The 16,568-nt window shown below is 42.0% G+C and overlaps 1 protein-coding gene across 3 annotated transcripts in view; it reads left to right on the top strand.

Moving 5' to 3' along the window:
* The first annotated feature begins 4,298 nt into the window (after positions 1-4,298).
* LOC122539798 (transcription factor CP2-like) overlaps positions 4,299-16,568 on the top strand; it is a 40,704-nt gene continuing 28,434 nt past the window's right edge. The window contains exons 1-4 of one of the 3 annotated variants that reach the window (XM_087977775.1): positions 4,299-4,433; positions 9,719-9,888; positions 11,281-11,357; positions 12,654-12,759. In XM_087977775.1, coding sequence (XP_087833901.1) covers positions 4,348-4,433; positions 9,719-9,888; positions 11,281-11,357; positions 12,654-12,759 — 439 coding nt within the window. In that variant the 5' untranslated portion in view covers positions 4,299-4,347. The remainder of the gene's footprint in view (positions 4,434-9,718; positions 9,889-11,280; positions 11,358-12,653; positions 12,760-16,568) is intronic. The other 2 variants (XM_043674859.2, XM_043674860.2) reach the window with 2 other exon arrangements.

The following is a 16,568-nucleotide window of genomic DNA, read 5'->3' on the forward strand; positions in this document are numbered from 1 at the left end:
GGTCATTGTAGCAGACGCCAGAGTAAGTCATTTTTAAAGGGATGACCATTCACAGAATTAACCCTTCCATGTATGTCAGCATATGGCAAAAGCATTTCTTCAAATCAGAAGACTGATGTTCGTGTACTTTATTCAACAAGAATGAGGTGTAGTAGCAGCGTCAATTCACAAATAATAAATGGTCACTATTCTGCATGCACTACTCATTATAACTTCTCTCTCCAATATTCCTACTCCTCTTGAAGATTCTGAGTCATCCTGCAGTCAGAGGTTGTCTGACTTTCCAAGTAACCATTCCCTGCCCATGAACATTCTAGACCACAAGACCAATGGTGTGATGTTGCGTTCACCTCACTCCCACCCTCCTGTGCTCATCCATCTCCCTTATCAAGCATCAATCTATTAGTACATTCCAGCACAGTGGGTGGTTATTGGTGGGGACCAGTGACAGGTACTACATTCAAGGAGTGCCATGAAAGTTTGATTCTGGGAAAACAGCTAACTGCTACCCCATCTGGTATCAGTGGGTATCAACTCCAAACTCTACTTTGACCTGCACATTTGTCAAACCAACCTGTCAGAAGAAGCAGATTCCTGAGCAAGGAAAACTACCAAGCAGGCAAACCCAAGTCATATTCCAGAGGTTGTACAATGTACATATCAGCAGGGATAAAAAAGCAGCCAGTATCATTAGTTATGTCACCACTGAGTGACAGTAATGGACTCTGGAACAGTGGTATCATGTAAGATTTCCATTCTGGTGAACTGGATTCATTTACCAGATAGTGCAGGCTATTGAGTACATTTAAGATTTGGAGATGCCGGTGTTGGGCTGGGGTGTACAAAGTTAAAAAGTCACACAACACCAGATTATAGTCCAACAGGTTTATTTGGAAACACTAGCTTTCGGAGCGCTGCTCCTTCAACAGGTGGTTGTGGAGTATAAGATCATAAGACATAGAAACAGCTGGCTTCTTGAACCAATGCAGTCTACATGCTGGAGATAGACCCACGGTGGGGAAATGGCAAGGAATTTGCAACAAATATCTTTTTCAAAACTAAATCCTGAAGTGTATGTGGTATTCACTGGCCATTTTCTGGAAACAAAGTAGTCCAGCTGGAGTGTTTCTTTCAGTCAGAGACATGACAACCGGGTGTAAGAGTCTTGGAGTGGGTGCAAAGGAGATTTCCTCAAATTCCAAGGACAAGGGACTTATGTGGATGGATGAGAGAAGTTGGAAGTATTTTTCTTGCAGCAGAGAGGGCATGAAGAATTTGCATTGACGTTCTGAGGGAGAGGAGCAACGACAGGAGCGAGCAGGGCAGAAGATTAAAAGCTTGATCACGGAGAGGAGGAAAGGCAGGTGGAAATCTTTACAAAGGGAATCTCAGAGATTAGGTCTTGGCTGCCATTGGTGGAATAATTGAAACCAGGGACGAGTGAGAACCCAGAATTTGAGAAGCACATTCCTGGGAGAACTGTGGGCTTGAAGGAGGGACAAAGCCACAGGGATCTGAAAACAAGAATGACAATTTCCAAACTGACGTGTCGCTCAGCCAGGAGACAGAGGAGCTGGCCAAAAAAGAAAAACCTTGAGGATCCGAACGAGACAGGCAGGGAGTATTTTATTCAGTTAATTGATTGTTCAGATGACTGATCTGATCATAAACAAGCTGTTATTAATGAGTGCCGGTTATCCGAACATGCCTCAGTTATCTGGCAATGCATGCCACAATGCAGTTTAACTGATAACAGGATACTGAGTTGCCTAATGCCGTTTTTACGGGACCTTGAGATCTTGTTCAGATAATCTGAAATTCAGATAATTGATGTTTGGATAATCGAGGTTTCTCTGCACTAGTTTTTGTCAAGTTGGAGCACTTGGCTAAGACAAGGTCCCACAGGACCCTGGACCTTGTTGATACCTCACTCAAACAAATCACCAAATATGTCCAGCAGAGTTCCAGCATTTTATTCCATCGAGTAAAGCATCAAGATAAAGTTCTATCACCACTTGCATGTCAGCATAGATTGAATTTTTCAGTGGGATAATGATCAGGAACTTGATTGTTTGCTAACTTTCCAGATAATTGCTATCCTGAAACCAGACAATATCTAACCCAGGCTGGGAATCAAATTTGGATCTTCAGCACTGTGTGGCTCATTGCATATTGTGCTCTTTACCTACTGTGGGAACTAGGGCCCATTACAACTTGCAACTGTACAGATCATTAACATGGCCAAACGCCCCAGGCATCTTCACAGGAGCTTATCAAACAAAATGCAATCACAAGCCACAAAACAAGATGTAAAGTCAGATTTCCCAAATGAGAATACAGAAGGCACGGTTAGTAAATTTGTGGACGACACCGAAATTAGTGGCATAGCAGATAGTGAAGAAGGTTTTCTAAGATTACAAAGGGATCTTGATCAAATTGGTCAATGGCTGCAAAGCACCAGAAGAAGTTCAATCAGTATAAATGCAGGGTATTGCATTTTGGTACAACAAACAAGGGCAGGGCTTATACAGTTAATGTTAGGGCCTTGGGTCGTGTTCTAGAACGGAGGGACCTAGGGGTGCAGGTACATAATTCCTTTTCTTTGAAGTTTGAGTCACATATAGACAGGGTGGTTAAGAAGGTGTTCAGCACGCTTGCCTTCATTGCTCAGACCTTTGGCTATAGGAGCTGGGAAGTCATGTTGAGGTTGTACAGGATTTCTGGAGTATTGTGTCCAGTTCTGGTCACCCAGTTATAGGAAGGATATTATCAAGCTGGAGATGATTCAGAAGTGATTCACCAGGATGTTGCCAGGTATGGAAAGTTTGAGTTGTAAAGAGAGGCTGGATGGGGTGGGACTTTTTTCACTGAAGCATAGGAAGTTGAAAGGTGACCTGATAAAGGTTTATAAAATAATGAGAGATATAGATAGGATTAATGGAAGTTGTCTTTTTCCTAGGCTGGAGGATTTCAAGACTAGGGGACACGTTTTTAAGGTGAGAGGAGAGAGATTTTAAAAAGACTTGGGGGGAAAATTCTTTATACGGGGGTGGTTCACATGTGGGAATGAACTTTCTGGGGAAGTGGTGGGTGTGGATACAATTACAATGTTTAAACGATAATTTGGGTAAGTACATGAATAGGAAAGGTTTGGAGGCATATGGGCAGGCAGGTGGGACTAGTTCAGTTTGGGATTATGATCAGCATGGACAGATAAGACTAAAGGATCAGTTTCCATGCTGTATGACACTATGACTCTATAAAAGCATGGTTTAATCACTGGGTCATAGTCTAAGAATATGGGCTATTTAGGACTGAGATGTTGAGAAATTTCTTCATCCAGAGAATGGTGAGCCTGTGGAATTCTCCGCTACAGAAAGCGATTGAGGTTAAAATACTGAATGCGTTCAAGAAGGGGTCAATGGGTGTGAGGAAGATAGCAGGAACAGGGAACTGAGTTGGATGATCAGGCATGATTATGTTGAAGGCTGGAGTAGGCTTGAAGGGCTGAATGGCCTACTTCTGCTTGTATTTTCTGGGTTTAACATCCCAGTCCAAAGAAGACACTTCTGACAATGCAGCACTCCCTCGGTGCTGCACAGGAGTATTGGTTTACATACTCTGGACCTAGCTTTCTGATGCAGTTTCTGAAGTGTAATTACCAGTACATAATGGTAAGAGGACAGCGTTCGGGAATATTTATACAAGTAAAGGATCCATTAAAAATGATGAGCTGGAAGAAATACAGATCCAAAAGGATAGCAGATCTATTGACTCAAAATGAGTGATTAAATGTTTTAAGAACTCAACATTCTTTCTGCTCCAATTATTTTACCAACTTAGTTTAAACTGTTCAGCTTCCCTGTGGAAATAGCAGGCAGTGCATCAACTAAAATGTTTCTCTGCAAATATTGCCAACAATAACCTGCAAACTGAAGAAATAAAGTGGGACAAAATGAAGAGAAAATCAAAAATTAGGTTCAATCCAAAACCAAAAGTACTCTTCTTTGCAAAATGGCACACTGAAACTTTCTTGTTTCTGGGGATTTGAGTCAAGCTGTTGCAGCAACATTTTGGGCTGAGGCCAGGCTTTCCCTGGGCGTGGACTGATCATTTACCTGAAATACTGTTTTATTGCAGTGCCCCAGGGGATTGCTTCTCTTCTATTTGCATGTAAATTGTTGTGTAGAACTTTCCACCCACTCTCCTCCCACTGCACCTGTTGAAAGGCACAGCTTGCAGAATATAAGGACAGGGGTGCGGGTGCTCAGGTTCCAGCTCCTTCAGACGCCCAGCAAGCCTGTTTGCCCTTGAAACTTTTCCACCCTGGAAATACATAGAAACACCATGTTGTATTGGCACAACCAGACTGAGCATTACTGGCCAGCTCAAACAGAGCATTACCACCAGTATGTCACCACTAATGGAGGACGGTGAGTAAGAACATCACTTACCCACGGATGGCTATGTTGAGTATCTTTGCTTTGTAAAATAAACTGTGTGCATTGATTGTTCCTTCAAATAATGCAGCTTTATTTCAAGAAAATGTTTATAACAATGTACTTTATTGCTTCGTAGTTGCATTCTCTTGAGTCGGATGTTTGTGGGTTCAGGTCTCACTAAGAGCAAATATCTGGAGTGTGAGTGCTGAGGGAGGGTTGCAGTGTCAAAAGGTGCAATCTTTTGGATGAGGCATCAAACTAAGTCTCCATCTGTCCTGAAACAGAATGTGCTGGAGAAGCTCAGCAGGTCTGGCAGCACCTGTGGAGAGGGAAAGAGAGTTAAACATTTCAAGACTCGTATGACTCTTCTTCAGAATTCATCTGTCCCCTCAGACAGATGTAACAGGTCACATGGCATCATTTTGAAGAAGAGCAGGGGCATGATCCTCAGCATCCTGCTCAATGTTTATCTTTAAACCAGTATCACAGAAACAGGTTATCTAGTCTGGTCATTATCACATTGCTGTTTGTGGGACTTGAGAGTGTGCAATACAGATAGGTTGTCATTATTTCATTACATTTTGATACCTGTGCTTCAAAAATTCTTCACTGGCTGTAATGCACGTGGAACATCCAGTAATCATGAAAAGAGCTGTATAAATACAAGCTTTCATAATGATTACCACAGTAGATTTGTTTAAGTGCTATTTACATGCAAATTAAAGTCAAGGTTGATATTTTGGTCTTGGGTCAGGAAGATTGCAGGTTTAATTCCCACTGTGGAAGTTGAGCACATCACTTGAACTGATACTGCGGTGCAGCAGTGAGTGAGTGAGTGAGTGATTGCTGCAGGTGGGGAGTCATGGTTAAATAATTTATTACACCTAGACTCTATCATTTGTCGTCATAGCTCACATGAAACCTAAAGATCTAGTTTGGCCCTAAGCACTGTGAGCAGCTCTGAATCCTGCCTTTAGGAACGATACATTGGTCTTTGAGGGATTTACTTGAATGATCATTGTGCCCCAAAGTTATGAGAAGAATTTAAACAAGCCAAGATCACACTCTCTCGAATTTAGAAGTTTAAGGAGTAAGACAATTTTAGAAATTCCAGATTTTCAGTGCATTGCTACAAGTGACTACATTCAATGTGTAGTTGAAATTGCAATGTAAAAGACAATCTACACCCAGAAAGCTCATACAAACAACAATAAAATAAATCATGAGATACCCGGTGCCTCATCTGAAAGAAGTCACCACCAAAAGTATAGGGTCCCTCAATGCCACGCTGGAATATTGGCCCAAACGATTGGTTCAGCCCTAAAACTTAAAAACTCAATGATTTCAATGCATTATGGACAGATACATTTATTTTAATCTATTTTAGTTCTGGATCGTCCTAATCACAAACTTTAAAAGCTTTAGTAATTCTACAAAAGATAACATTAAAATATGTTGGCTGAAAGAAATTTCTCTTGGCAATTTCTCTATAGAGCATTGAGATGTTAATTAATGAGAATTAAGATTTGAGATGCCTGGGTGCTTGAGCAATCATTTGGAAACTGATTGAATTATTTTCCTTTGAAATTCTCGCTCTACATTTTGGTTTAAGTGAATGTCTCTCATCGTCTCCTGAAAGTATTATTACATACCAGTGTAAGGTTCTGCATGAGTTCCCTGTTACCTCGTCCCAAATCACATGCTTCTCATATGATCCTAGACAATGATCACTAGGTGGGCTATTCAGCTGTGGCTGCAGCACAGCAAATTCTCAATTTGGTCTGTTCCCACGCAACTGGGTGTCAGCATTCCACTGTGGCAGACATTTTCTCTTGTCCTGTGGACACTGAGCTGAAGTGTGATACTTCCAGGATCACCCTGGGAGAAACAAGAGATTGAACATTAAAACTACCCACTCCGTGACTCAGCAACATGGAATCAGCTACACAGGAGGCCATTCAGCCTGTCATACCAGAACCGGCTCTTTGAAAGAGCTCTCCCATCAGCTTTGCTCCCACATCCCTTTCCCGGAAATGCCTGAATTTTTTTGTGTTTAAACATTACCTAACTCTCTTTTGGTAGTTATTAGTGAATCTGCTTCCATTGCCTTTTCAGACATGGTTCACCAGTCTGTCAATGAAGCTAAAAACCTTGCAGCGTTGTTCTGCTAATTTAAGGAAATATATGCTGCTTCAATCTAGGCTGAGACTTCACCATATCACCGAGAAATCCCTCACTGCCATTTTTCACATAGGACAATAGAGTCGTAGAGTTGTACAGCATGGAAATAGACCCTTTGCTCCAACTCGTCCATGCCGACTAGATATCCTAACCTAATCCAGTCCCATTTGCCAGAATTTGGTCCATATCCCACTAAAGCATTCCTATTCATGTATCCATCCAGATAACTTTTAGACCTTGTAATTTTACCAGCCTCCACCACTTCCTCTGGCAGTTCGTTCCATATATGCCCAGCCTCTGCATGAAAACATTGCCCCTCTGATCCCTTTTAAAGCCTTCCCCTTTCACCTTAAACCTATGCCCTCAAGTTTTTGACTCCCCCACCCTTTAAAAAAGACCTTGGCTATTCACTCTAACCAGGTCCCTTATGATTTTACAAATTTCTATAAGGTCACCCCTTAGCCACTGATGCTCCAGGGAAAATAGCCTCACCTATTCAGCCTCTCCCTATAGATCAAACCCTCCAGTCCTGGCAACATCCTTGTAAATCTTTTCTGAACCCTTTCAAGTTTCACAACATTTTTCCCGTTGAAGGGCAACCAGAATTGTATGCAATATTCCAAAAGTGGCCTCACCAATGACCTGTACGGCCGCAACATGAATTTCCAACTCCTGTACTCAATGTTCTGACCAATGAAGGCAAGCGTGCCAAATGCCTTCTTCACCGTCCAATCTACCTGAGATACCACTTTCAAGGAACTAGGCACCTACACCCCGAGATGTCTTTGTTCAGCAACACTCCCCAGGGTCCGACCATTAAGTATATTAGTCCTGCCCTGGTTTGCCTTACCAAAATGCAACACCTCACATTTATATAAATTAAACTCCATCTTCCACTCCTCGGCCCATTGGCCCATCTGATCAAGATCCCGTTGTATTCTGAGGTAACCTTCTTCGCTGTTCACTGCACCACCTATTTCAGTGTCATCTGCAAACTTATTAACCATATCTCTTATATTCACATCCAAGTCTTCATATAAATGATGAAAAGCAGTGGACCCAGCACCGATCCTTGTGGCACACCTCTGGTCACAGGCTTCTAGTCCGAAAAGCAACCCACCACCACCACCACCCTCTGTCTGTTTACCTTCAAGCCAATTTTATATCTACTTGGCTAGCTCCCCCAGATCTCATGTGAACTATTTTTGAAAACCAGTCTACCATGCAAAACCTTGCCAAATGCTTTGCTGAAGTCCATATAGACAATATCCACCACTCTGCCTTCATCAATCTTCTTTGTCATCTCTTCAAAAAACTCAATGAAGTTAGTGAGACATGATTTCTCATACACATAGTCATATTGACCATCCCAAATCCATCCTTGCCTTTCCAAACGCATGTAAATCCTGTCCCTCAGAAACACCTCCAACAACGTAGCTACCAACGACATAAGGCTCACTGGTCTATAGTTCCTTGGCTTTTCCTTCCACAGCCTTTCGTAAATAATGGCACTTCATTAACCAACCACCTATAAAGTGAGGAACTTTTCCCTCACACGCTAAATGGAAGATGTCATGGCATTAATTTGAAGAAGAACAGGATATTTCCTCCCAATATTAGTTATTCTTTCACCAACACCGCTAAGATCAGATCATTCTTGTATTATCGTGTATGAGACTTTACAACTGCATATGGCTTTCAAACACCCTCCTTGTTCTTGGCTGGGATTAAGAATAACTCTGGTTTGATAGATTTGGAGATTGCTGTTAAGTCCAATGCGCAATCTACAAACTCTGCCACATATGGACCAGGTGACATAAGAACATAAAAGCATAAGAACTAGGAGCAGGCATAGGCCATTCAGCCCCTCGAACCTGGTCTGCCATTTTGTATCATCATGGCTGATCTCACCTCAGACTTAACTTCACTTTCCTGTCCACTCCCTATAATCTATCAACCCTATCTATCTCTTCCTTAAATCAATTCACTGTCCTGGCCTTCAACACAATCTGGGGTCATTAATTTCCCAGATTCCTGACTCTTTGAGAGTTGTAATTGCTCAACACCTTTGTTTTAGATCTGCTATCCCTTATCCTAAAACTATGACCTTGATGGGTTGGGCAGGTGAGCTGTTTGGGGGTGTTGTGTGCTCCTTCAGGCACATCATCTTCACCTCTTGAGTCTCGCTGATGAAGTCCCTTGAGGTGTTCAGTACTCCATTAAATGAGCCAGTCACTAGCCTGTGTCTCCCAGGAGCCAGCAAGGATTTCTTCAGGAGATCTCTGAAGCATTTCCCTCTGCTCTCCCCTGCTGGGAGCGAGTTCTGATCAGAACAACTCCTTTGGGAATCTGGCATCGAGTACAAGTTTCTGGTTTCTGCTATAGGAAAGATGTTGAGAAACATGAAAGAGTTCCGAAAAGCTTTACAAAGATGTTGCCAGGGTTGGAGGGTTTGAGCTATACAGAGAGGTTGAATAGGCTGAGGCTGTTTTCCCTGGAGCATTGGAGGCTGAGGAGTGACATTATAAAGATTTATAAAATCATGAGGGGCATGGATAGGGTGAATAGCCAATGTCTTTTCCCCAGGATAGGAAAGTCCAAACCTAGAGGCATAGGGTTAAGGTGAGAGGAGAAAGATTTAAAAGGGACCTAAGGGGCAACGTTTTCACGCAGAGGGTGGTACATATATGGAATGAGCTGCCAGAGGAAGTGGTGGAGGCTGGTACAATCACAGAATTTAAAAGGTATCTGGACAGATATATGAATAGGAAGAGTTTAGAGGGATATGGGCTAAATGCCGGAAAATCAGACTAGATCAGTTTACAAAATCTGGTCAGCCTGGACAAGTTGGACCAAAGGTCTGCTATATGATTCTACAACTTTATGCCTCAACAGCTCTAAAACACCTTGGGACATCCTAAGAGTGTGAAAGGTGTTATAGAGGTGGAAATTCTTTAATTCTTCCAACCTCAAGAGAAAATTTGCACCACAGAGATAGAATCGATAAGGAACAGGTCTCAATGTTACACTGGATGTTAACAAAATAGCAAAGGTTTGACTCCATTCAGTGAAGTGACAGGAGGTTCTTCTTTCAGTGACATGCTGCCGTTACCTCTCTTCAAGCATGAAGACTCTGCTCTTTCTTCAGACCATGACGCTAGTGCCATCACCTTCCAGTACGTCCTGGGTGCAGCCACATCACCTGCTGTGAAACTGCATGAGGAGACACTCACTTACCTTAACCAAGGTATGGGGAGCAAAACAGGTGAATCAGATAGGAAGGGGAAATATATCTGAGCTCAAGCATCTAAATAATCATTGCATACCACCCCTTCACTAAAGAAATCCTCTCCCAACTAACCTATCTAAAAGTCTGCTATAATGTTCACGTAATATGGACCTTACATCGGTTCCAAATTAGCCTTTCATTAATTTGAATCCATGTCACTTTGACTTACCATTTTGCCTGAAGTCATATTCTGAATTAGATTTGTTAATCAATTATTATCTTGCATTTCACATCTCTGAGGTCCTCCCTCAATCACCTCCTTTCTAAAGCAAAAAGCCGCTAGTTTTTCAACCCCTCCTCTTCAGTCAGACTTTGTTTCGATGAAAGGTCTGCAACATGATGTTACTGCTGTGTGCAAGCTGGAGTTGCCATTTCTTTCCAGTTGCTGAGTAGAGTCTAAGAGGCACAGAAAGTGATCATTCAACCCACGAATCCATGCCATCGAGAGAGAGAGAGAGAGAGAGAACAACTTAATCCCCTGCTCTAATCCCAACACCCTGTAGGTTTATTTCTCTCAAATACTCTCCCAATTTCCTTTGGAAATCATTGATTTTTGTCAATCCCATCACCCTCATGGACAGTGAGCTAGAGGTCATTATCACTCAGTGAATTAATACATCCTTTCTCATGATTCACACATGCATTCTTCCATTAATCATAACATAATCCTTTTTTCTTCCTGTTTAACTTTATCTCCTCACCCTCTGAGACTACAGTAGTTGCCTTGTTAGCAACATCGTACACTGTGTACAGGTGACAATTCTGAGTGTTGCCAAATTATTTGCTTTTGGGAAAGTGTTATATATAATCTCAACCCTGGTGTCCTTTCTCACCCACTTTAATTGGTGTCTTTGGATTAATCAACAGCAATTTGCAAATCTACATAGCACTTAGAATTTATTAAAACATCCCAAGGGGCTATAGGGAAGAGTAAGTAAATAAAACCTGGCACCAAGTGTCATACAAGGGGATTAGGATAGACCAGTGAGCAAAAACCTGGTCAAAGAGGAGGGTTTTGAAAACTGTTTGAAAGGAGGAGAGAGAAGCAGAGAGGTGTAGAGTTTTAGGAAGAGAATTTCAGAGCTTAGGACTTGAGCACGCAAGGAGCAGAGAGGTCTCAGAGGGTTGTCTATCTGGATGGGAGGCACCAAGGCCATGGAGTGGTAACTCTGGTTAACTTCCTTCTTTGGATGTTGCATACTTTGCCAATTTCCACTAGCACTGTCCCATTTGAGATCAAGCCAGGCCATGCCAAGCAGATATGACTCTTTTACACCTTAGATATCTGAAGATGTCAGGAGAGCAATAGACCAACCTGAAGATGTGTGAATGGTTTCCATGGTTATATGTGTGTTGTTTCTTGTTCAGGTCAATCATATGAGATCCGTATGATATGCAATCAAAATATGAGGGGACTGTTGGAACTGAATGGGAAGATGCTGAAGGTAAGTCCTCTAGAGTGAGAAGGGGTAACTATAGGAGAGGAGTGAAAAGAACAGGCAGCTCAAACATGGGTCAGAAAGTCCCACACCAACATTGAGAAACGACTTCAATCAATGTTAAAACAGGTTCTGCATCTGCTTACACATCTGATCTCTACGGTATATAAACAGAAAGTGCTAGAGAAACGCAGCAGGTCTGGCAGCATCTGTGGAGAAAGAAACAAAGTTAATGTTTCAAGTTGAGTGTGACCCTTCTTCAGAACCTGAAGACAGTTCTGGCAGTCGGATCCAACTTGAAATATTAACTTTCCTTCTCTCTCCAAGGATACTGCAAGACCTGTAGAGTTTTGTTAGCATCTTGTTTTCGATTTAAGATCTGCAGCATCCACACTGTCATATTCCTAAACAAAAATAGAAATTGCTGGAAAAGCTCAGCAGGTCTGGCAGCATCTGTGAAGAAACACCAGAGTTAATGTTTTGGGTCTGGTGACACTTCCTCAGAGGAGAGACCTGAGACATTAACTCTGATTTCTCTCCACAGATGCTGCCAGACCTGTTGAGCATTTCCAGCGATTTCTGTTTTGGTTTCTGATTTACTGCATCTGCAGTCCTTTTGGTTTCTGTTGTCCTTCTACTTCTACGTGGTACGCAACATCATAGAACCTACTCAACACAAAAGCAAAATACTGCGGATGTTGAAAATCTGAAATAAAATTGGAAACCGTTGGCAGCATCTGTGGAGAAAGAGGGAAAGAAACAGCAGGGGATGAGCTTGGAAACTGCAGGGATAATATCACCTTATGGCTGTCAATGCACCAACAATGATGGTGTTACAATTTGTGGTGTCTGATTTGCCCAGATAGCAAGATGCAACACCAAGACCTGTTGGGGAACAAATTATCGGGACACTGCATAGGTAGGGAATTCTGGAGTTTAAGGCCTAGGCAATCGAAGGCATGGAAACCAAAGGGGGAGTGGAGGAAACTGAATTAGACAAGAATCCAAACTCGGAATGGTTCTTATAGAGTGGATATAGTGGGTACATCAAGTGGTTTGAATGGGAGAAAATGTATTCCCTAAATTGTTTTTAATTCTGACTCCCTCTCTACAGCTAACTTTGCCTTTTATGTTTTTCTGTAATTCATGAAGGGTTTATGCCTGAAGCATCAATTCTCCTGAAAGATTGATTCTCCTGCTCCTCGGATGTTGCCTGACCTGCTGTGCTTTTCCAGCACCAAATTCTCGACTCTGATCTCCAGCATCTGCAGTCCTCACTTTCTCCCTTTTATGTTTTTGCAGAGTATAGTGAGGGTGGTCTTTCACGACAGGCGCTTACAGTACAGTGAACACCAACAGTTCCAGGGCTGGAAGTGGAGCAGACCCGGAGACCGACTACTCGATATCGGTACATCACAGAAACACTGTCAGCATTGTGGACTGTGAGCAGAGACTTCACTCAGACACATTGCCATGAGAGAGCTTCGGGTGCTGGGTGACCCTGGTGGACCCTGGTGAATAGCAAAGAAAACTGCAGAGCACTAGTACACAGTTAATTACACACTCCCAGGAGGGCTGCAGATTTTAAGGAGGGACAAAGGACTTCCACATTTCATCTTTCAGAAGACCTAACTGGATGCTCCATAATTGCCTTAGTTACAAAATACTTGGTGTGCCCAAACTGCTAATACCCAGATTGGGTTCCTGGTCTGTGCTGGACTCATCTGAATCAGATGGTCGGATTTTACGGCAGTGGTTTATTGGGGATTGCTCATAGTTTTAAAAGGGCTTTCAGCAACTCCTTACAACAACAAATTACATTTCTCTAGCGCTTTTATCACAGCCAAATGACTCACGTTTCTTCATAGGAGTGAAATCAGACAATAAACAGTTGGCACTGGTCTAAAGGATATATCAGGGCAAGTGACCAGGAAGTTTGGTGACAAGGTTATATTTAAATAAGATGTTTAATGGTAAAGAGAGAGAGATTTAGAAATGGAATAAAACAAAGAACTGTGGGTGCGGGAAATCTGAAACAAACAAAACTAGGAATTGCTGGAGAATCTTGCGGATTTGGCAGCATCTGAGGAGAGAAAGCAGAATTAATGTTTCAAATCCAGTGACCAGTCCTGAAGAAGGGTCGCTGGAGCCAAAACATTAAATCTGCTTTCTCTCCACAGATGCGGCCAGACCCGCTGAGTTTCTCCAGTAATTTCTGTTTTAGTAATGAGGTTTCCTTATTCAGGGACAACGTGAACAGTGGCAAATGCGTGAAAACATAGTGATTGATAATAAAGACAAAACAAGTAACAAATAGAATGTTCCCCCTCAGAGAGACACAAGATTCCCCCAGGCTGCAGACAGAGACTATAAAGATGGTTAATGAATAATTCTGATAATTGGTACATTATTAAATTCTTTGTGAGAACATGAGGAGAACTTTCTGGATTTGCAGCTAATGTGGAACACTGCCTGTTTGAGAGCACATATTGAGAATTTGGAATGACGATCACTTGGCTTCATTACAATTTCCCAACATGGAAATCGGGACAAATCTGCAGAGTGTATATTTGTAAGGTTTGATGCTCTAACTTGTCAACTGTTGATTAATGAGTTGGCTGCACAGGAGCAAGGCAGACCTGTGCTCACCTTATGTCTTGTTTTTATGGCATACATTGAGACTTGTTCCCTTGACATCTGATAACATCAAAGTGTTTTGTTGTTCATCATACAAGAAGGCCCTAACGAAACTGAGAAAATAGAAAGCAGCTTTTGTTACCTCAGTCATTCTTGACAGGATGAAACAACTGAATAGCTCATGCTTATCTTCATTCTCCAGGTTTATGGAGTCATAGAGTCATACAGCATGGAATAGATCCTTCAGTCCAACTCGTCCACGCTGACCAGATATCCCAATCTGACGTGATCCCATTTGCCAGCATTTGGCCCATATCCCTCTTAATACTTCTATTCATATACCCATCAGGATACCTTTTAAACATTATAATTGTACCAACCTCCATCACTTCCTCTGGCAACTCGTTCAATACACGCAGCACCCTCCATATGACAAACTTACCTCTCGGATCCCTTTTATATCTTGCACCTTCAACATATGCCCCCTAGTTTTGGACTCCACCACCCCAGGGAAAAACACTTTTTCTATTTACCCTATCCATGCCCCTCATGATTTTGCAAACCTCTATAAGGTCACCCCTCAGCCTCCGACGCTCCAGGGAAAACAGCCTCTCCCTATAGCTCAAGCCCTCCAATCCTGGCAACATCCTTTTAAATCTTTTCTGAACCCTCTCAAGTTTACCAACATCTTTCCTCTGGAAGGGGAACAAGAATTGTTCGCAGTATCCTAAAACTGGCCTCACCAGTGTCCTGTACAGCTGCGACATGCCAGATATATTGGCATAAAATGGATTCCGTGTTTGTGCCATTGCTGTCATTCTTAAAAAAAATCTTGTATTTCCATGGCACCCACCATGATTGCTGAATGAACCAAACCACGAAACAGAGCTGAAAATGTGTTGCTGGTAAAGCACAGCAGGTCAGTCAGCATCCAAGGAACAGGAGAATCGACGTTTCGGGCATAAGCCCTTCTTCTCGACGTTTCGATTCTCCTGTTCCTTGGACGCTGACTGACTTGCTGCGCTTTACTAGCAACACATTTTCAGCTCTGATCTCCAGCATCTGCAGACCTCACTTTCTCCTCAAACCACTATACAGCCAATCAAATAATTCTAAAGTGTAGTCACTGTTGTCTCTTATCACACAGCAGTAAGTCCTTATTGCTGTTTGTGGGATCTTGCAACATAAAAAAAAGTAAATTCGCTGTTGGAATGTGGAAACTACAGCAGTTAATATGTATGTAACAAAGAGATAAAGGTAAAGTCATCACCATCCTATGATCTGCTCTCTCATGAGAAAGATGACCGGTGGTGGCTTAACCTGAGGGTCAGCATGCCTCAGGTGAGGGGGGGAAGTTGTGAAGGATATTAACCTTAGACAGTGTGGGAATTGAACCCACACTGCTGGCATTGCTTTGTATCACAAACCAGTTGTCCAGCCACTCATTCTCCACACTGGCTAAGGTTACAATAAAGAGCTATCCTTCTCAATCTCTCTCCTCACCTGAGAGGTGGTGACCTTCAGATTAAAGGCGTTTGTCTCTAATGACAGAGAAGCTCTTTGGTCTGCTAAGTCTATGCTGACTTTGGATTATTTTACAAAATAAAATCCCACAAATAGCATTAAGGACAAACAGCTGAGCAATAAGAGACCGATAAATTTATTTTACTGATATTGAAGGAGTTCTCCAACTGGTTATGTAAAAAAACCTGTAACTCCCATCAGCCAGTTTTATACAACTTTTCAGATTATGCCAAGATGCATTATAATTGAAAACATAATTTTCCTGCAGAATGACTTGTATACTTAAAATCAACAGAATTTAAAGTAAAGGTTGTTTTTTTGATGCAAACCGAACTCTCCATCTTTGCTTGAATTGGCAAATATCTCATTGACAGAGGCAGTATGAATAAAATATTAATATGTACATAATGCTGCAAGCAACTGTGTAATTCCCAACTGCCACTTGCTATGATGGCATACTGCAAATAACGAAAAGTGCTCGGAAAAGGTACAGAAACACAGAACGGTTCAGCACAGAGTGAGGTTGTTCAGCTCATTAAGTCTATACCCGCTCTTTCAGATAACTATCCATTAAGATCCATTCCCCACCTCCTGCCCTATTTCCCCTCGAGGTATTCTCCTTCATTATTTATTCTATTCTCTGTAAAAGCTACTGATGAATCTATGTTGATCACTCTATCAGGCAGTAAAACCCAACTCCAAAACACTCATAATAGACTTTTTTTATCGTTCTACGGAAGACATTGCTCATCCTTCACATTTAAATTGCTTGCACATCTTTGAAGAAAAGCAGAAATATCTCTCACACTTGAGAATATTCTAGTTCTCACCAAATTTCTCTCACCATTGCCTGTACAGCAGAATACAATAAAAGACAGATATATATCCATCAACTGTGAATACTGTCCTTTTCGAAGAGTTTGGCAGAAAGAACTGGCCAAGCTGTCATGAACAGTCATTCCAATAAAAAAAACTAATTAGGCTATTGTGCCTTTTCTGTCTCCCTGCTCAAAACATGAATAATCCTGGATAGGTGTTCAGATGGTACAAAGCAGC

This window comes from Chiloscyllium plagiosum, unplaced genomic scaffold (genome assembly GCF_037043375.1).
Source record: "Chiloscyllium plagiosum isolate Xiang-an unplaced genomic scaffold, Cpla_swu_hap1 HiC_scaffold_32, whole genome shotgun sequence".
In the NCBI taxonomy this organism is placed as follows: domain Eukaryota; kingdom Metazoa; phylum Chordata; class Chondrichthyes; order Orectolobiformes; family Hemiscylliidae; genus Chiloscyllium; species Chiloscyllium plagiosum.